Source organism: Neomonachus schauinslandi, chromosome 4, assembly GCF_002201575.2.
Source record: "Neomonachus schauinslandi chromosome 4, ASM220157v2, whole genome shotgun sequence".
Classification (NCBI taxonomy): domain Eukaryota; kingdom Metazoa; phylum Chordata; class Mammalia; order Carnivora; family Phocidae; genus Neomonachus; species Neomonachus schauinslandi.
In genome coordinates, this window is record NC_058406.1 from 42,483,477 (window position 1) to 42,505,464 (window position 21,988).

The 21,988-nt window shown below is 41.7% G+C and overlaps 1 protein-coding gene across 1 annotated transcript in view; it reads left to right on the forward strand.

Annotated features, from left to right (window-relative positions):
* Positions 1-265: 265 nt before the first annotated feature.
* Positions 266-21,988, forward strand: part of TCEANC2 (transcription elongation factor A N-terminal and central domain containing 2) — a 34,030-nt gene continuing 12,307 nt past the window's right edge. The window contains exons 1-3 of the mRNA XM_021683934.1: positions 266-412; positions 1,027-1,171; positions 11,364-11,505. Coding sequence (XP_021539609.1) covers positions 1,070-1,171; positions 11,364-11,505 — 244 coding nt within the window. The 5' untranslated portion in view covers positions 266-412; positions 1,027-1,069. The remainder of the gene's footprint in view (positions 413-1,026; positions 1,172-11,363; positions 11,506-21,988) is intronic.

Sequence of the window (21,988 nt, forward strand, 5' to 3'; positions counted from 1 at the left end):
GACCCGCCCAAAACTGCCGCCTCCCGCCCCACCTCCAGGTCTAAGAACTTCTTCTAGGTTGGCAAGAAGAGATGGATCCAATCATCGCGAGTATTAGAGCGAACAGGCCTTCCCTGATTCCTTCCCTCCGCGGGGCACGCTGGGGCATGTAGTTCTCTGCGACCGGCGGCACACGGTGGGGTCGGGAAAGTCGGTCTCGGAGAACTACAGTCGCCGTGGGCGCGCCTCACCCGCTCCTTTGCAGTGCATGCTGGGGAATGTGGTTTGCGGAGGTTCCGAGGCGCTCTGAGGTCCGAGAAACCACCGTCCCGTAAGAAAGCGTCAATATAATTCTGACCCCGGCGGCCCAGGCGTGGGTCCTCAGAGGGTGTGCTCCGCAAGGGTTCAGCTGCTGACAGGACTGCTTTTCCTGGTGGGTCTCACGTCATACCGTTGTTAGTTTCCCCTTCCTGGGTCCTGCGTGCTGAGGGTAGAGGAGGATGGTGTTTTCCCTTTGCCCAGGGATTCAGGGCGCGACAGTCGTGGTGAGGGTCCTCGGACCACCGAGCAGTTCCTGGAGATGGCTGCTTGTTGTGAGGACCCTACTGAGATCTGGAGGTGGTGGTTGGTTGCTCGTTACTAGGGGAACCTTTGGGACTGTGATTATGGTAGGGTAGTTGTTAATATTGAGCCTCATGGAACCCAGTGGAACTAAACCCTGCCTCAACCTCACCTAAGTTGAAAAAGGCTTTTAGAAGTCACCGGGTTCAATGCCTGGCCCAATATTGGAATCCCCTGCACAGCGTGCACTTCTGAAAGCTGGGCACCTCCTAACTCAGGAATTACACCGATCATGTATAACAGTTTCAGTTCTTAGGAAGATATTTCTTTTCTAAGACGAAATTTTCTTTCCTGTAAATTCTACCCAACAGTCCTCGTATTCAGGAATGCTTCCAGAATAGAATAGAAGCCCATTGTGTCACTTTAGGGAGAACACATCACAGCAGTTTTTATGACGTTTTAGAATCTTCCCTCTTTCTTGAGCAGAAAGCGCTGCAAGCACGTGAAGGTAGTTGGCAGTCCTCTAGCAATGGATAAATTCGTCATTCGAACGCCTAGAATCCAAAATAGTCCTCAGAAGAAAGATCCTGGTGGAAAGATTTACAAGCAGGCCACGATTGAATCTCTGAAGGTGAGAGAGAGAGGGGATCTGGGGCTAGAGAAAATGTGGAAAGGACTGTGGTAGCAAGGTGGTGCGTAGTTCTACTATGGAAGACCTATGAATTCTTTCTTGCTATGCTTTCTCCCCAAACTGTTCTGGACCACTCCTAATTTGTTTTCTCCCATTCTGTACAGACTTTCATTTATCAATTCCCACATGCACTTTTCTTACTCTTCTGATTACTTTGGCTGTATGGTATGTTTTGCTGGCTGAGAGAACAAGCCCCCTCTTATTTTTTTTGCAAGATTTTCCTGTCTGTTAGGAACGTTAAAGTACGAAATATGATTCTGTGTACTCTGTACAAACTCAGTAAGGCTGGGTGGTGATATTCTACTTTCGTGCCTTATTGGCCAGAGCTGTATCACATGGCCTTCACAGCTATAGCTGAGACTGGGAAACACTGTGTTAATGGACTCTTTGCAACCTCTGCATGTCTGATTTCTGTTCACAAAGAAGAGGCAAGGAATAAATACAGGATAGACAATAATGAATCAATGGACATGGGTACCCAATTAATGATAAAGTAAAAATTATTTCACTAAAAACAAACATATTTGTAATTGGTTCCCTTTGCCTCCTTGACCTTTTACATTTCTGGTCTTTTCAGTTTCCTTTATCGGTTCCTCCTCCTCCACCAGACTCCTAATATTTGTGCTCCCCAGAGCTTCGTCATATTTTATGTATTTGGCCAGGGTAACCTTATTTATCTTAAGGCTTCCCATGCTGATGACTGCCAGACTTGTACTTCGAGCCTATATCTCTGACGATGAGAATGATATCTGGGGCTAGAGAAGGTGTGCACAGGGCTGTGATAGCAAGATGGCATTCTGAGTACTTGACCTATGTACTCAGTTGGACTCCTCTTCTAGATGTGCCACAGGGTTACCAGAACCAGATTAGAAAGCAGTGCAGGGGTGTATAAACAGAAGCCCTGAGTTCTAGGCCCTCCGGTGCAACTAGGTGGTCTTTAGCAAATCATTTCCTTACCTAGGATCTCACTTTGTCCTCATCTGGAAAATGTGGGGTCGAACTTTATCAGTGTTTTTTTTTTTCTAAGATTTTATTTATTTATTTGAGAGAGAGAGCATGAGCCAGGGTGGAGGGGCAGAGGGAGACGGAAAGCAGACTCTCTACTGAGCAGGGAGCCCGCCATGGGGCTCCGTTCCAGGACCCTGGGATCATAACCTGAGCTGAAGGCGGGCACTTAACTGACTGAGCCCTCCGGGCACCCCTATTAGTATTTCTTCAAAGGAACATTGTTGTCATGTGGGGCAAGGTAATTCTTCATTATTTGGAACTGTCCTGTGAGTTACTGAACATTGACCCTCCCTGGCCTTCAGACACTAAATGCCAACAGCACCTCCCATTGTGATAAGCAAAACTGTCCTCATGTATTTCCAAGTAGCCCTTGGTTGAGATCTGCTGAATTCTAGATGGTCTTTAAAAATCTCTTCTGGTCTTGGAGTTCTGTGCATAATCAAAATTTTCAACTGTCTCTGTTTTGTCAGAGTACTCATGGAGTTGTATACAACAGTGACTCTCAATGACAGATGGTGGTGGGCAGGATTGTGATATCAAACTGGAAGAAAAAGAGAAGGGTAGTAATTGAACTACTCATACACTCATATACAAACATCCAGATTCTAATATACTTCCACCTGCCTCTTCTCCCCTCTGTGTCCCCACTTATGCCCCAATTGAGAGTCCCTCTGTGAAGAGAATACATCATGTGAAGGTTATGGAAGCAGAATAAGCAATATGCGTAGAGAGAATAACATTCCTCTTAAATGCAGTAGCTTTTCTTCCAAACCTGTTCTTTATTCTCCTGTATTTACTTTTATTTATTTATTTATTTATTTTTATTTACTTTTTTAGAGAGAGCACATGAGTGTGAGCAGGGGAGGGGCAGAGGGAGAGGGAGAGAGAGAGACTCTTAAGCAGACTCCATGCTCAGTGCAGAGGTCGTGACCTGAGCTGAAATCAGGAGTCGGACACTTAACCAGCTGAGCCACCCAGGTGCCCCCTCCTGTATGTACTTTTAAATCCATATACCAAGTAACTGGGACTAGAAACTTGGAAACTATCCTTAACTCTTATATCCAGTTTTCAATTCTGCCTCCTAAAAATCCTCCTTGTCCTTACATCTCCCACTTTAAATTTAAAACTCTCTCATCTAGGGGCACCTGGGTGGCTCAGATGGTTAAGTGTCTGCCTTCGGCTCGGGTCCTGATACCAGGGTCCTGGGATTGAGCCCCACATCGGGCTCCTGGCTCGGCGGGGAGCCTGCTTCTCCCTCTCCCTCTGTCTCGCCCCCTGCTCATGCTTTCTCTCTCTCTCTATCTCTGTGTCTCAAATGAATAAGTAAAATCTTTAAAAAAATAAAAATAAATAAATAAAAATCTCTCATCTAGAGCAGTGCCATGGTCTGGTAACTTGTCTCTCTGCCTTTGACATCCTCTCTCATTCTCCCTTCCACACTTAAGCCAGAGAAATAAAAAAGACAGTCTACTCAGGTCACTTCCCTGCCTCATCCTTCAGTGGTTTCTCATTACCTATCGATGAAGACATTTCTTTTTTTTTTTTTTTTTAAAGATTTTATTTATTTATTTGAGAGAGAGAATGAGAGAGAGAGCACATGAGAGGGGGGAGGGTCAGAGGGAGAAGCAGACACCCTGCTGAGCAAGGAGCCCGATATGGGACTCGATCCCGGGACTCCAGGATCATGACCTGAGCCGAAGGCAGTCGCTTAACCAACTGAACCACCCAGGCGCCCGAAGACATTTCTTTATATGGCACCCAAGGCCCTCTGTGACCTGGTACCTGCCTCATCCCCTGCTGCTCTTATTGTTTACATTCTGTCCAGTGTCAGCCAGTCACAATTTCCCCAAGATGGTGTGGTGTTTCATACCTCCGTACCTTTGCATATGCTGTCCTGTTTGCCTGGAATGGCCTTACTCTCTTGGCTTGGTGGCAGTATAGTGTGGTAATTAAGAACACAGACTCTGGAGCCAAACTGCGTATGTTTAAATCCCAGCCATGCCACTTATTATTTGTGTGCCTTGGGCAAGTTATTTAACCTCTCTGTGTCTTTATCTATAATGATAATATCTATTTTATAAGGTAGTTATGAAGGTTGAGTGAGTCAATATATATAAAGTGCTTGGAACAGAACCTGACACATACTAAGTAGTGTGCAAGTGTTTGCTGTTACCATCAATTTATGACTTCGTATTTGTCCCCCATGACCTAGTTCAAGTGTCTCCTCTACTGTGAGGCCTTTCCTGATCACCCTTCTGTCCCCCAGACAGAAAGCCAATCTAATCATTCCCTTCCCTCAGCCATCCCTGTGTCTTTTTTTTTTTTTTTTAAGGATTTTATTTATTTATCTGTCAGAGGGAGAGAGAGCACAAGCAGGGGGAACAGCAGGCAGAGGGAGAAGCAGGCTCCCCACTGAGCAGGGAGCCCGATGTGGGACTTGATTCCAGGACCCTGGGATCATGACCTGAGCCGAAGGCAGATGCTTAACCGACTGAGCCACCCAGGCATTCCATCCATCCCTGTATCTTAAACATGCCCCTGTCATTGCCCTTATTTGTGCTATATTGTGTTTTTTTAAATGCTCTACTGCACTATACTCTGAGCTTCTTGAAAGACTACCATCTTACTGAATTTTGTGTCCCCAGTACTCGGCACAGGGTTTGGTACATAGAAGTTTACAGTGCATTTTTCTGAATGACCAAATGAACTAAAACTCTAAAAGCCTTGGCATGGCATATGAGACCCTTCCTGTTCTACCCCAGGGAGCCTTCTCATTCCATCCCTTATAGCTCCCCTTTCCCAGGAATGTATTTCAACCATACCCCATATTTTGCTGGTCTCTGTATGAATTATTCTCTTTCATGTCTCCAGGGATTTGACTTGATGCTGGTCCCTTTTCCTGGAAAACCTTTCTCTTTCTTTTTATGGAGACTGCTCTACTCATTTGTGAACACGCTCAAGTGTGACTTTCCCTGTGAATCCTAGATTATAAATTTCATGAATACAGGGACATTGGGAATTTTATTTACTTCTGTATCCTTGGACCTATCACAGTACTTGGCACATATTAAGTGGTCAATAAGTATTTGTTAAATAAGTGAATGTTGAAGTGCTTTCTGGGTTCGTTGGGAATTAATCCTTCCCTCTTCAATACTGTCTTAGTACTTGGTTCAAATATCTCTCATAGCACTTACCTCACTGTATTTTAATTATCAGATTACCTATACTTTTCTGTAGTCTACTATAAACTCCTGAGGACCACAGTATCTTATTAGGTTCTGATTCTGCTCCAAGACCTAATGCAGTGCCCGCTACATTGTAGGTAAAAATTTATTGAATAAACAGTAATCATTCTTATTTGGGGATGCCTTTGCAGGGTCTGGATAGTAAACTATTTAACAAATATTATTGCAAAACAACTTTATGCCCAGCAGTATGCTAGATACTCCAGGGAACATAAAAGAAATTTAAGATAAGAGTATGAGCCCTCCTGGGACTTCCTATTGGGGGATCATATTATAAGAAATTAATAAGTAATGATAGATAATCATATGTGGTCCATTACAAAATTGTTGTTTAGACAGTAAGGGTTAAGAGTTCAGAGGAAAGAGCTCACTGTCTGTTTTAGTGCTCAGAGCACCTTACAGGGTTGAAAAGATTTGGCTAGGTAGAGGGAAGTAGTGACACACAACCTCTCAATAAGCAGTACTTGCTTTCTCTTTCCTTTGTGCACACACACATGCTTACTTTATGTGTACACAATGACAACTTAAAAGCAAATTGAGTTAAATGTGAATTCTAGAGAGTTAGATCTATTCTGCCAAGTAACTTATTCCCACACACCAGCATCACATTTAAATGCCAAGAATCTGCTGAATGTTCAAGCCTCAATTTCCTCGTCAGTAACATCAGAAATAAGTTTATGTAACCTGCAGTGTTATTATGAGAGCTAAATAGATAAATGCAGATCAAAAGGGCTAAGCGTTGTGCCTGGCATGCAGTAAAACTGATCAATAATTTCCTATTTTCATGTGTGGAAAAGGAAAGGCTTGTGTAGGAAAACTAGAGCTGGAACCAGTGATGATGAGAGCGACAGTAATAATTACCGCCAGTGTTTAAGAGTCCCTTTCTCTGGGCCAGGAATTGTGCTAAGTGCTTTACATGCATTAACTCTTTAAATTCTAATAACAGCCCTGTGAAATGGATGCTTTTATCATTTATATTTTAGAGATGAAGAATCTAAGGCACAGAGAGATTAAGTAGCTTGCCCAAGGTCATGCAGCTGTAAGTGGCAGAGTTGGGATTTGTACAAGACAGTCTGGTTCCACTGTCTGCCCCCTATAGGGTGAACTAAGAAAGTGGAGGTTTCTGAATGTCAAGCAGAGGAGGTATAACAATCTTGGAATATTAGGAACATTGGACTTCTGTTACCGGTTTATTACAAGTAATTTTGCCATAGCCTTATCACATTGAATAAAAGTGAGACCCAATAGAGCTCGTGTAGTATACATTTGAATGGTAAAGGTTAATTTGGTTAATCTCTTCTTACTCCCTTAAGGGAAAGTGATTTGTTCTGTTGGTTGCAATCGGAGGTTTTTTGTTGTTTTTTTTTTTAAGATTCTAGGATGTGCTAATTCTTTCAGGTTTAGTACTTGAGAATGCTCTGTAAACCTTTGCTGCTTTTGTAGGATTGAGCAGCCAATAGATTGTTCCCTGCCCCCTGTGGTGGGATGGTTTCCATCTTGTCAAACTTGATGTTTCAGCCATCCACAACTTAAGACCAGATGGTACAGGAGAAGGCACATCTTCTTTCTGGTGATAACCTTTCCACTACTCGTGTAGCTCCCCTTTTGATACCTTGTGTCCACTTCCCTTGTTCCTCTAAATAATTCAGAGAACAACTTGAAATACCTGTTTTGGGACCCATATTTGGACAGAAATAAGGAAACATTCTTGGATATATATGGAATTCTTCTGTTCTGGAATTGACTGTAGATTTTTCTATTTCTAACCTGAAATTTCAGATCTGAAAACTACACTGGACTTCGGTTCTTAAGGGTAGAGATGGCTTTGTTCAATTATACCTACTGTGCACTGGGGAGAGGGAGACAAATTGTTCAAACCCTCAAATGGCTCATAGTCAGAGGGGAAGACAGCCTTATAAGAAAGTATGTGCATAAAATGCAGATACAGTAATAGAAGTATGTCCACATTACAGAGGACCCAAAAGGGAGTGTGGTCAGATTTGGTAGGAGAGAGTCAAGAAAGGCATCAGAAGAGGGGATGCTTGAAAAGAGTCTTAAAATATAAATAGGTGTTTATCATATGGTTGAGGCAAAAAAAAGAACATCCCAGGCAGAGGGTGTGAAATACTGCAATTCATTTAGGCAGCTTCAAATAGTTTGCTATAGCTGGAGCAAATTATGAGGCTGAAAAAGATGTCAGGAGCCAAGTCATGTAAGGTCTTTTATGCCATGCTAGAGTTTGGGTTTCTGTAGTTTCCATATACTGGAGTGGTCTGATGTGGAATCCCTAACCTCATTCCAACCATGTAGAAATGCTGATAAAAAGTCTCTAATACAGAGCTGAGCTTGAAAGCAAGAAAGAGAAATCCTCAGATGCCAGGAAGAGAGAGGAAATTCAAACCCTGAGCTTTAAGTGGGAGCTGAAGCTAAACAGTTTTATGAAACCAGATATAATGCTTGGGGTGTGAGGTATTAGGACCAGTATGGGAACTGCAGATAAGGCCTCAGGCTAACAATTCCCACTTGCAGCTGGGAGCCAAAACAGGTGAAAAGTGTGAAAAATGAACTTGAAAAATTCCATCCACTAGTCCAAGGAAACAGCATGAAGACTGTGATCTTCTCAGGGGTTTTGGATGGAAAAAGAATTGACTACGATAAATTAGAACCCCACACTTATTACTATGCATAGTTTTAAATTTACACTCTGGGCAAAACTGAAAAAAAAAAATAGCATAAAAACTGGTATAGAAACAGAAATCCAGAGGCTTTGGCCAAGGCAAATGTGAGATTTCCCTGTTAAAACACCTCACAATCTAGGGCACCAGATTCCTGTAGAGAACAGTCTCCATTAAAGATGAACTCATGGTCAGAATTACAAACTCTCCAAGAAAATTGATTTCCCGGAGAGAGAATGAGCAGAAAGAGATATATAAAACCATTTCTACCCCAAGAAGTGGCGATAAGAGTACAACCTCAAAGAGATCTTTATGTGAATTTTCACAGAGATAAAGAAAAGATGTTAGACATTATAAGAAAAGAACAGGATAGTATGAAAAGAAAGTGGGCAGATTTTGAGGAAAATATTAAGTCATCTGATGAAAAAATTATTTGCTGACGCGGAAACAGATTGAGTAGGTTAAAAGTAGACAGGCTATAGCTACAGAGAGAAATAGTGGATTGGAAGCTCAATGTGAGGAAATCACTTAGAATGCATCACAGAGAAATAGAGAAAAATAGGTAAGAACAGTTAAGGTACACGAAGGACAGACAGTCGTTTATATTTCTAATAGGGGTTTCTACAGTAGAGGCTTACGAGGAGGATAGTGATACAGATTTCACTGAGCATACATCTTAAAAATTGTAAGGATGAACACTAAAATGATAGCAGTAGAGTGTATCATTTCCAAACCAAAAAGAAAAACAAGAGCAAAGAAAACTTAAACTGTTAAAATCAAAGATAGGAAAAGAAAAAGAAGCAAAGAGGAAGTGTATCCAGTTATATCAGTAACCATAATAAATGCAAATGGATTAGGCATGCCTGTTAAAAGATAGAGAGTCTCAGATTGGATGGTGGATGGGGGCAAAATAAAGCCACCATAGGCTATTTTAAGCATAATGACCCAGAAACGTTGAAAGTTAAGAGATGGAAGACAATATTGAATGTGTCATAGGCAGGAATTCATCCAAGCAGTGTTTATAACTGGAAAAAATATTAGGTGAGGGGTACCCTGAATATCCATTAGGGGAATAGATTTTAGAATCCTAAGACATTTATGTATAAAAATAATGGAATACTATTCATTACTATTAAATGGATCAACTGGGTTTATATATATCAGTATGAATGAATCGAGAAAATATAATGAGTGAAAAAAGCCTTTTGTAGAATATTATATTTATACTTTACACCTTCTTCCTATTGAAAATATCCCCTTACCTGGTTTCATTTATTTATTTTACATACCATTTAACATTAATGCTACTGCTTTGTACTGTAGCAGATCATAACAAAGGACTTGTCTCATTTTTGGCTAAAGCACCTAAAGGCTGAGAACAAAGCAGAGTGTTCCCAAATGAGATTCTAGACTGCAGAACTTGTGAAGGCAGTATGTGAAAACCAATTTTGGAATCCTGAACGCATCACCTAAAAGGAAGAGAGAAGGAAAAAAATAAATAAAGGAAGAGAGGAGAGAGAGTTCCTTTGGATAAAGTGGGAGGGCAGTGGTATTTTCACTTGGAGAACTTGACCTCTGTTCCTGGAGCTGGTGGACACAGAAACCAGATCTGTGCCTGGGAAAGTCTAAACAGAGTGGCTGTATGGGAAGGCTGTTAACCCTTAGAATTCTTCAGGGCAAAGGTGTGGGTACAGCAGAGAAAGTGCTGGCTGGCCTGGAGTAGAAATAAAGGGCTTAGGTTCACAAGGATCCTTGAAGGACAGTGACACCCCTACAGAAAGTCTTGTAAAGTGGTTTGCCAAAAAGCAGGGACTTGTAATCAGCTGGCTGGAAGAGGCCTTGCCAACATTACCAGAACTACAGGTGAGGTCTCAACAATGGGAGCTCTCCAGGGAACCACAGAAGCATCCCATACAAGAAAGAGTTAGCTTTACACATCTGCTGAGTCTAGAAAGCACACTAAAACCTGATTAGTGGAGTATCACAAAAGAAGGGAAGGCTTTCCCTGTCCCTTACTGCGCCTCTTCCCAGCTTCAAACTTGGAAGGGTCAGAGGTCAAAGCAAACAAGCAGATGGGGGAGCAAGGGAAGCAAAGATGGGGAGCGGAGTCAGACATGTCCCACCGTGGGCTGCTAGGCTGGAAGCAGACCCCAGCCAGGGAAGGGAATTGAGACTTTTTTTTTAGTTGCTTTTTATTGAACTATAATCTGCATGTAGAAAAGTGGACAAATCATGGGTGTACATTTTGACAGATTTTCACAAAGTGAACACACTTGTGTCACCAGTCTCCAGATCAAGAAACATTACTGGCATCCCAGAAGCCCTCTGTGGCCCCTTCCTTTCCCTAACTGGGCCTACCTCCCCCAGGGTAGTAACCATGCAAGATAAGATTTTTTTTTGGTAATTATAAAAGCAACTTTATTATTTTATCTTTCATGTTAATTTTTTAAAATTCTTAGTCAAAATAATTTCACAATTACAGAACAGTTGCAAGATCACAAAGAACTTCCCCATCCCCTTCACCCAGATTCCTTAATTGTTTATATTTTACACTTAATGCAAAGATGTGTATCAACTTTAAGTTGGTGATTTCTTTTTTTAGAAACAGGAGAGGAATGAGTTTAGTGAAGGATGTAAGGAGACAAACTGTAGAATGTTTTGTTATTTTATGCAAAACAGCAAAATGTTAACTTTTTTCAATTATAAATACTCTACCTTTTTATGTGTTTGAAGTTTTAAATTTTTTTCAAATAAGAGAGTTTGAATTTTATCATCTAGGAAGTGGGAAGCTGTTGAAGTAAGCTTTTTATTGTTGAAATAAATATGCCTTTATGACTTCCTTGCTCTCTGTCCTTGCCTGTGAATTAAGACACTTAAGTGAGCTATAGGGTTGATTCACCTTAGTATCGTTTTTCTTTTCTTCTCATCCTTACTGCCTCTTTCTGCTAAGTGCCCAGCGGTGTCTGACATGGTTAGATTAAAACTTGCACTTTTCCTAATAGATGTAACTCTCTTCCTGATTTGCAGTAAGCGGGACCTGCTTTTAAGCAATTACCCATCATTTGGGGCCATCATACACACTGTGCTTTGGTTCAGGTCATAATCAATAATTCATATGTCAATAGGAGCCCCATTAGCTCAGGTGAAAGCAGATGTTTTTCAATGAAAATGTTCCATTTTCCAAATGACTTTTCTTTTTCCCAGAGAGTTGTGGTTATAGAAGACATAAAAAGATGGAAAACTATGTTGGAGCTTCCTGATCAGACCAGAGAGAATCTAGTTGAAGCTTTACGAGAATTAAAGAAGAAAATACCTTCCAGGGAAGTGTTAAAATCAACAAGGATAGGTATGTTCTTTCTGAATTTTATGAAAAGTGCTTATATTTTGTCTCCTTCCTTCATCCTTTTCTTCCTCCCTCAAACATTAAGTTATTTATCATATCAGCACTTCTCAAACTATCTATGACGAAGGGCTGTTGTTTAAAAAATTCTCCATCATATTTTTATGATATATAATAAAAATTGCCAGAAAAAGAAAATATACAAAATACATGCCCTGCTTTTTTTTTTATTAGATTCAACAGAGACAGAATTACTCTGTCAAATTGCTATCAAAGTTTCTAAATGCTTACTTCAGTTTCTGTACTTAACTCATGGGTTGGTAACCAGCAGTGATCTAAGGATAACTTTTTGAGTGTGTTTGCTGCTGTGTGTTCAGAATTGTCTGAGACATGGTTTATGACCTCTAGAAACTTAGGGTTTGGTGGGAGAAACAAGCATGTAGATGATCAGGAGCAGAAAATACTGTAGGTTATAAACAAAAGCCTTTAAATAATATCCTGGATATCATTCTGATCTGTACAAGGTACATGCTGGCACCAAGGACAGAGCAGTCACTTACATCTGGGGGACTCAGAAAAGGCTTCGTAGAAGAGAGGAGATTTCAGCTAGATCTTGATGTTAAATCTTGGCTTTTCTGTCTCGAGTAGAAATAACTTGCAGAGTGTGGTTTGTAAAAACAAAATGATAGCAACATTTGCCGCTACATCATTTATTATAGCATGGAGATATTTAAAAGGTAAGTCAGGGACTTCGTTGAATTGCCATTTTAGTACAGTACACAACTGTGAATAATATTCGAGGGAGGGCCAACATGTGTTCCTCAAGCTGCTCCCAGCTCCCTAGGGAGTCCAAGGTAGTCATTCACAGCTGCTGCTGTTGCCCTCGCTAGTGCAAACCATTGCCTTCTCTGCCTCCCCTTGACCTCTTGTTCATGAGAAGCAGAAGAGAGAGCAGCTTCAGACTGGTGCTAACAGCTGGCAAGAGCTATGTGAAATCCCCCGGAGGGCCCCCCCAAGAGTCTTGAGAGTTGCACCCCTGTAATATAAACCAGAATCTGAGAAAATTAGATGCTTAAAGAACATAAAGCCCTATCATTATAGCCAAGGAGATTCTCCCATCTGCTGCTGGATTTTCTCTTTATAGGTTGTGGTCACTAGAGGGCAATAAGACCATTCATATGAGCCGGTAAGGTATCTCCACCAGTAGAGGGTACTAGTGATTAATATTTTATGACATGTATATATGTACATATGTGTGTGTGTGTGTGTGTATTCATATTTAGGCACACACCACAAATACCATTTCTGATCAGATCTTAAATATCAGTGGAATAGGCTGGAATTGTCCTACAAATACAGAACAGATGATCATTTAAAAAAAATATATTTCTGTTTGTGGGGCACCTGGCTGGCTCAGTCGGTAGCGCATGCGACTCTTGATCTTAGGGTTGTGAGTTCAGTCCCCACTTTGGACATAGAGATTACTTTAAAAAAAATTATTTCCATTTGTCCTTTGAGTACAGTTGTGAGTGTGCTTTTAAGAATGTGTGTGTCTAATGTTCATAGATTTCAATTCAGGGATCATAATGAAATCAAACACTTGGTTTGACTTAGGAGGAGCTAGAAAGTATCCAACTTTTGAATCCTGACCCTACCCCAAGCCCTCCCTAAACCTGAGGTTGTATGGAATATAGGGGTTTCTTGGTTCCTTTGTAGTTATTTCACTTGCTAGGCTGAAGATTCATTTGGATCACTGCCTGGGAATGTTTACATTCTTCCGCCTTTAGCCTCCTGCCTGTCCCTATCCTGTGGGCTATAAGGGACACATATTTACGGACTACTTTCTCTGTGCTAGGAACTGTGTTGGCGTAATAATGAAGGAGACAGATATTGTCCCCACCTTTTTGGATCCTGCAGTCTAATGGAAGGACAGACAGTTTAACAAGACTTTATCATACAGTGTGATGGGTAGAAGATAGCCAACAGAGTATACGTGTTGAAAGTAGAGAAGGAGGTGTTGAAGAACATGTTAGGCAGTGGGCAACATCATGTGAGCTGTACGGAGGGCTGGAGGTGGGGGAGAACATGATGCATTCCAGAAACTAGAAGTTTGGTGTATTTGAAATGTAATAAGCTGGAAAGAGTGTGGCAAGAAGTGAAACTGGAGAGACAGCTTGACCAGATGGAGGAGGCTCTTTGTAAGTCTGCTTGGTCTTAGTGTGTGTATTAGTTATCTATCCCTGGGTGAAAATTCCCCCCAAGTTTAGCAGCTTAAGTATTTGTTATCTCACATAGTTTTTCTGAGGGTCAGGAATCTGGAAGCTGCTTATTTGGGTGGTTCTAGTTCACGGTCTCTTAAGAGGTTACAGTCAAGCTTTTGGATGGGGCTGTAGTCATCTGAAAGCTTCACCAGGGCTTGAGCATCTCAAAATGGCTCACTCACAGGACTGCTGGTAGGAAGCCTCAGTTCCTCATCATGTGGGCCTCTCCTTACAGCTGCTCATGACATGGCAGCTGACTTTCCCCAGAACAAGCGATCCAAGAGAGAACAACCAAGATGGATGCCACAGTGTCTTCCATAACCTAATCTTGGAAGTGGCATGCTGTCACTTCTGTCATATTCTATTGGTCACACAGACCAACCCAGGTAAAATATGGGGGGGGGGGGTTGGGCAACTGCATACAGGTTATGAATACCAAAAGGTAAGGATCATTGGAGGTTATTAGTAGACTGGCTACTGTAGCATGTATTTCTCATTTATTTTACTTCATGGATCTGCAGATTTATGTTCATTTGTAGAAATTTTACAGCCATTATCTCATCAAAAGTGGCTCTCTCTCATTCTCACTATTCCTTCATTTTGGGATTCTACAGTTAGAAGTATGTTAGGCCTTTTATTTACCAAACCCCTTAGCTTATCAGTCATCATCCTATCTCCTTAATCTCACAGAATTCCAGGAAATTTCTTCAGATATGTATCTTCCAAGTCATTAATTCTCTCTCCAGCTCACTCTAATCTGCTATTTAGCCCATTCATGGAGTTCTTTGTTTCAGAGCCATTTTACATTTTTACAAGTTTCCCCCCCAAATCTGTCTCTCTTCAATAGTATTTGTACATCCTTGTCATTGTGCCTTTTCTTTATTTTTTAAAGGTTATTTACTTATTTGACAGAGAGAAAGTGAGAGCCTGCGTGCACAAGTGGGGGAAGGGCAGGGAGAGGGCGAGAGAAAGAGAATCCTCAAGTAGACTCCCCACTGAACACGGAGCCCAACACGGGGGCTTGATCCGAGGACCCTGAGGTCATGACCTGAGCCAAAGTCAGACACTTAACCCACTGAGCCACCCAAGCGCCCTTGTGCCTTTTATTTCTTTAAGTATTAATATATGGTTCTTTTGTATTCTTCATCTGACTCTTCTAGTACTTGTAGTCCTTGAGGATTTACATCTTTGTTTCTTCTGACTCTCATGGTGCTTGCCTTTCCATGTGCTCGTTGATTTTTAATTGTGAGCTCATTTTTTTCTTTTAATCCATGGGAATTCTGTCAGGTTAGGTTGGAGCTTCCCTCTAGAGGGGATTAACTTTTTTTTAGTTTCTGCCAGTAGTCAAGGGCCACTTCAAACCTGGAATACTTTAGCATACCTTGCAAGCATCCCAGCTCAGTATCCAAGAGTCCCACGATTAGTTCTCCCACTTCATCACTGGCCCAAAGTTAAGTGTTTCAGCAGCATTGCTATTAACATCACCCCTTAGGATAATCCTACTCCTTTAGCCTCTGCTTACTTTTTTGGAGGAGGGAATGAGGTGACTTTTATCCAGAATCTAGTTTATTGCAGTGCAGGGGTAGCTTTAGTCCACCATAAAGCCTAAGATCTTAAGGGTAATAGGTGGTTGTTATTGAAGGGTTTTGAGTAGAGGACTGACATATTCAGATTTACATTTTAGAAAAATCTGTCTACCATGTGGGAAAAATGTTGGAGAGAAGCAAACCTAGAGTCAGGAAGCCCAGTTAAGAAGCAATTAAAATGTCTAGGTGAGAAATGAGAGCCTCCTGGATGGGATAATCATCATGGGGATGGAGCCGTGTGCTTGGAATCAAGAGATATAAATGGAATAAAATCCAAAGGACATAGACATTGATTGGATGTTGGGAATGAAGATAAAGAAATGAAGGTTGAGGCCCAGATTTCTAATATGGGCAAATTGGTGGATGGCAGTACTGCTTATTACCATAGAGGTGGGGGCAATAATAAGTTCAGTTTTAGACTTAACTGTATTTGACATACTGTGGGACATCCAAGTGAAAATGTCTAACAAGACATTGGACGTACAAGACTGCAGCTAAGGAGAGACTGTAAATATCTGTTTGAGAGTCATTATCGGCATATAGTTAGAAATTGAGGCAATAGAAATAGGTAAGCTTGTTCAGGGAGAATATATAAGAAAAGCTAAGAGCCAAGTCCCAAATCCTGAGGCACACCAATCTTGAAGAGACTTGTATAAGGAAACTGAGAAGGTATGACCAGAGAAACAGAAGGGAAACAGGAAGGAATGCTGTCATGCACTGGGAAGGAGTGGGGTATTTGGGGGGGGGGGGGGGGCGGCAGAGGTCAGCATGTCCATTGTTGTCAAAGGGCCAAATAAGTGAAATCTAGAAATTGCATTTTGGATTTTGCAAAGTAAGGTCATTAACGATTTTGGTAAGGACAGTTGCAAAGGCAAGATTAAGAGCAGAAGCTTGAAGAGAGAGGAGGAGGGTAAGGAAATGAAACTGATGGTAGATAACTCTTTCAAGAAGTTTTGTGTTGAAAGAGAAGAGAGAGGCAGCAGTATCAGAAAGGGAATGTGGAATGGAAGAAAGTTCTGATTTTTGGAACAAGGGAGACGCTAACTTGCTGGGTGACGGGCTCACAGAGGGACCTTGTCTGAGAGAATGGACTGGCTTCAGCAAGACCTGACTGAGGAGGTGAGAGGGAGTGAGGACGCCAGCGTGCCTTTCTCTGTGTTGTCCTCTCCTCCGGTGCATTCCATCTGCCTTCAGACTCTTTAATTGTCTGCCACCTTTTCCAGCCACCTGTTTCTCTTTTATAGCCACATCCCTTTAAAAATGATTGATACTCACAACTCCCATTTCTGCCCCTCCCACTCCTTCATTAAACTCTTTCTGTTCTGGCTTCTCCCACACCACTGTTCTTCCCTCGCAGGACACGAGTGATTTCTTTCTAACCAAATCCAATAGTCTTGTCTCATTTCTCATCTTCCCAGAACTGTGAACTTGAGACCATTGATTTACTCTCTTTTCTGTTGACATAAGTGACACTGAACTTGTTCCCAATTCTGTGTCTATTTTTGTATATATATGTTTTTATGTATATGTCTTTATATGTTTATTTCTTTTTTATATGTTTTTATCTGAGTTTATAATGACTCATTTGTTTGCTGCTTTGTTTTTTATTTGCTAACTAGCAACTCTGTGGCCGCAGGACATTGCTCTTTTATTCACCAGTACGTTTCAAGCATTAGTGTGGCATATAGCAGCAGCTCAGGATATATTGATCAAGTCAGTGAAAATGACAAGGACAAAGATTTTCTCCATGGCTCTTTCTGCCTTTATATATCCTGCTTCTTGCCTTTCTCTGTTTCTTCATTCTTGTCCCTTTCCCCTACCAGAGGGTGCTCTTCCATAAATCTCAGACCTCAGTCAGCTGCTTTAGAAGTACTTAACCAGAGAGCTTGTCCACTTCTCCAGTTTAACTGAGGTTACTTAATTCAGGTGAGTCTTGGGTATGCATCTCCTGTCCTCATTAATTTTTGAATCTTAGACTTTTAGAAAGGTTCTGATTTATATTCCTGCTACTTTCATAAAATATTACTAATTCAACAGGTAAAAATAGCATCTTGTTTTCATTTGCTGCATAGAATGGTTTTCTGTGTTTATTGGTACTTTGTCCTTTTTTGTGAACTGTTTGTATTATTTGTCCGTTCACTGTTGAGATCTTATCATTTTTGTTATCTCTTTCTGATTTCTATAAAGTCAATGTCATAACACTTTTAAATCTTAGCTACTTCAATTTATAAACAAAGAAACTCAGGCCCAGAGAGATAAAGTGACTTATCCAGGGCCACTTGGTGAGGTTAGCACCAGAAATGTAATGAGAGCCCAGGTCTCTTGGGGCAGGGTTCTTTCCTGGTTAGCGGACAGACTGCCATTGTGCCGTGGACCCCGGCCATATGTGCCTTTATTTTATCAGAGCATTTCTCTGGGTTCTGCCATCTGCACAAACTCACCTCTTTTAAGTCAGAATTTAGTGCCTTTTCTTATGTACCCCAAATGGGAGTTTTCTCCTAGTATTGCCATTTTAGTCAACATCCCTATGATTTTGCTCTGACATAAACTCTTCAGGTAGAAATGTCCAACAGGGAGCTGGAGCCGTGGGATTGAAGTGCAGATGAGAAATTTAAGACCAACAATACGTATTTGGAAGTCATCTGCCCAGAAGCATTTGCTTACAATCACCTAAGTGGTGAATTCTCCGAATAAAAGTAAAAGAAAAGGCTAAAGGATTGAACCTGAGAGAATGTCTGTGGGGTGGAAATGGGAGGAAGAAGAGGAGCCAGTGAAGAGACAGAGGGAGTGTAATTAAAGAGGAAGAGGGAGAGAGGCAGGGCAGTACAATGACATGCAGACTCAGGAGGAGAATGTTTTAAGAGGCAGAAGAAATGTGTGACCTCACTTCTCTCAAGTGGTCTGGGAAGTCAAGGGCTGGCTGGGCAAAAGCCTTTGGATCTGCCACTGAATTAAGGGCTCTGTGACTAGATACCTTTATTATAGAGGAAATAAGTGGGCAAGGGGTATGGGGTAAATGTCTGGTAAGGCAGTGGAGTCAGGCCTTGCCCTCTTAACCTGATGAGCAAGCATGCCCCCCTTTTGCAATACTGTACATAGGAATATAATGGGGAAAATTATATGTCCATCCTATTGATCTGATTTCAGAGATGTCTTTTTTTTTTTTTAAAGATTTTATTTCTTTATTTGAGAGAGAGACACAGCGAGAGAGGGAACACAAGCAAAGGGAGTGGGAGAGGGAGAAGCAGGCTTCCCGCTGAGCAGGGAGCCCCATGCGAGGCTCGATCCCAGGACCCTGGGATCATGACCTGAGCCGAAGGCAGATGCTTAACAACTGAGCCACCCAGGCGCTCCCAGAGATGTCTTATTTTCATTTATGACTGGTTAACAACAGCAAAAAAACCCTGTATCACAAAGTACTTTCCCATCTGTGATCTCAATTGATCCAGATAACCATTGTGTGAGGGAAATGTTACGATTTTCTCCATTTTACAGATGGGAAAACTAAGGCTTAGAGAGTTTGAAGTAATTTGCCCTTGGTCAGAAAACCAAATAAGTGACAAAGCTATGATGTACTTATACCATGTCATGTCACCTCTTGAAACCTAAAGGTGCACCTTTGTCCATGGTAAACTCTTGCTTGCCCTTCAAGACCCAGATGAAATGCAGTCTTCTAATCTGAAGCTAAAAATGTTTGTTGAATGAATAAATGAGTTAGTGGGTGGATGAATGAATGGGTTTGTGACTTAACTTGCTCAAGGTTATGGAGTAAGTTAGTGGCAACGACCTTTCAGATGGCCTTTTTTTTTTAAGTTCTCCCATAGATTGTCATTGCTTCAGCAATCTTGAACTACTTATAGATTCCTGTATTCATTTTCTTTTGAATAATGCCCTGACAAATTGCCACAAAATTAGTGGTTTAAAACTTGGAAACACAGATTTATTATCTTACAGTTTTATAGGTCAGAAGACAGGTCTCATTGGGCTAAAATCAAGGTGTTGGCAAGGCTACATTCCTTCATGGATGCTCTAGGGAAGAATCTGTTCCCTTGCCTTTTCCAGTTTCTAGAAACACTGCATTCCATGGCTCATGGTTCCCTTCCTTCATCTGCAGAGCTGGCAGTGGTGGGTCGAATTCTTGTATCTTATCTCTCCCACACGAGCCTTCTGTCTCTTCTACTTTTAAAGACCTGTGTGATTAGATTGGGCCCACTTAGATAATTCAGGTTAATCTTCCCATCTCAGGGTCCTTAACCTTAATCTTGTCAAAGTCCCATTTTCTGTGTAAGGTAACATAATCACAGGTTCTGAGGATTGGGGCATGGACATCCTTGGGGATCATTGTTTTGCTTACTACAACCCTTAAATTATGCCATGCTATTTCAGGTTCTGTCTTCTCCTTCACTGTGCTTCTTGTGTGAGTCCTGTCTTCTTGAACCATTGTCAAGACTCGGGACAAGAATTGCCTCTTTTCATGGTGTTCCCTGGCCCTTTTGTCAGCTGAATTGACTCCTCTGTCCTTTTGACCCTCCCTGGAGTTCCCCTTCAATACTATCTTAGGATCCTGGACCGACCTGTAACACTTTTGTGTATTTTGTTTTGTTTAGGTGTCTTCTCCTATGCTTAGACCTACCTGGAGCTCCTTGGGTACAGGATTGTCTTGCTCAACATTCTATCCCAGTGTCTAGCACAAGGCCTGGTACATACTTTGTATTTGGTAATGTTTGTCAAATGAGCAAAAGACTGCTTCCTGCAGGGAATTCATCTTACCAGTGTGCTGGGATGCAGAAACCCCCTGCCCTTAAACCTAGGGGACTTGACTTAGATCATAAGACCAGCCAGTGGCACCGCTTGCTTTAAAACATAAACGTCATGGAGCAAATAATGACTTTGCAGATCATTAAATTCCTTGATGTAGCTACTGACCAACTTGTGACCTTGGGGAAAGATCACAGAGCCTCATATTTTTTCATCTCAATCAGGTAGAGATAGGACTGTATGATCACCAGGGGCACAAGTATAGGGTTAAAGCATGAGCTCTGGAGCCACACTGCCGACATTTGAAACCTGGTCCTATTTCTTACTTGCCATGTCCTGCAAGTCACTGAATTTCCAGGTCCTTGGGTTCTTTACCTGTAAAATGGGGTATCATAACAGCCCCTGCCTGTTCTGAGGCTTAAACGAGTTAAGGTAGGTAGAGCATTTAGCACAGTGGCTAACTGTTGTTATTGTTACCATGAAATTCCCTCTCTGATCTAAAATTTATCATTTTGTCTTGCTTTTGTTTTGTTTTCTTTTCTAGAAGAAGGTTTCCTAGACACCCCACCTCTTCTCTTTTGCTGCCCCAGACCAACTGCCTTTCCTGCTATCACCTGCCTTGCGGACAAATCTTGCATTCTCCTGGGCTCCCTTACAGTACTGCCCTTCCTGGGAGGACTTCACTGGTTTGGCAACATCTCCTGACCAGTCTGGGTAGAGGTCCTGTGGGGCATCTGTGAGGTGACCCCACTGCCCTGGCCTGAGAGGTGAAGCCTTCTGCCCTTTGGCCATCTCTCAAGACCTGTGCTCTTCTGGTTGGGGAACAGCAAGAAGTTGAACAGCATTATCTCAACTGAGGTTATGTTTTAGAGCTTTACTGAACACTCCCTGCGAGCCAGTCCCAGGGAATTAGGGGTTAAGTGTGTAGGTTCTGGAGTCATGCTGTGTGTGTTCAGATCCTGGCTAAACCTGGCTAAACCCTTAGTAGCTGTGAAATGTTGGGCAGGTTACTTTGCTGAGCTTCATTTTCTCATTTGTAAAAGGAGATATAATAATAGTATTTAATTCATTGTTTAGTTATAAAAATTAAATGGGATAATTCACATACAATCTGGAGTAGTAAGCAGGAAGAATTCTTTTTTTTTTTTTTTAGATTTTTATTTATTTATTTGAAAGAGAGAGAGAATGAGAGACAGAGAGCATGAGAGGGAGGAGGGTCAGAGGGAGAAGCAGACTCCCTGCCAAGCAGGGAGCCCGATGCGGGACCCGATCCCAGGACTCCAGGATCATGACCTGAGCCGAAGGCAGTCGCTTAACCAATTAAGCCACCCAGGCGCCCAAGCAGGAAGAATTCTTAACAATGAATTAGAAACTTTTCATTTTCCCAGCGCCTTTTGATTCAGTTCTTTTTAGTATAATTCCATTATTTTGTTTGCAGTTGTGTGATTTTCCCAATCAACTGCATCCATATTCAAATGTTAGTACAAAAGCAATTTGAAAGCCGAATGTAAATGGTTTTTATTTAACTGTTTGATTCAGTTCAGCAAACATTTATTGATTGTTCTGTGCTAGGCACCATGCCAGGAGCTAGGACTATAACTTGGGAGTAAGGTATGGGGTTCTGCCCTCAAGATGTTTATAGTTTAGAGGCTCAGGTGGGCATTTAAACATTCTAGGCAGAGGGAACAGTGTGAGCTAAGGCACAGAAATGTAAGAAGTCCAGACAGCCTGACCTGAAACAAGGACCTGCAAGTTGCTCTCCATGACTAGAACTTAGTCCATGAAGGCAAAGGAGCAGAAGGGCTGGGGGTGACCGGAGAGAGGAAAGAAGGTAACAAGGTGAGAGGTAAGCCCAAAGAGCTTCCAGGTCATCAAGAGCTTGAA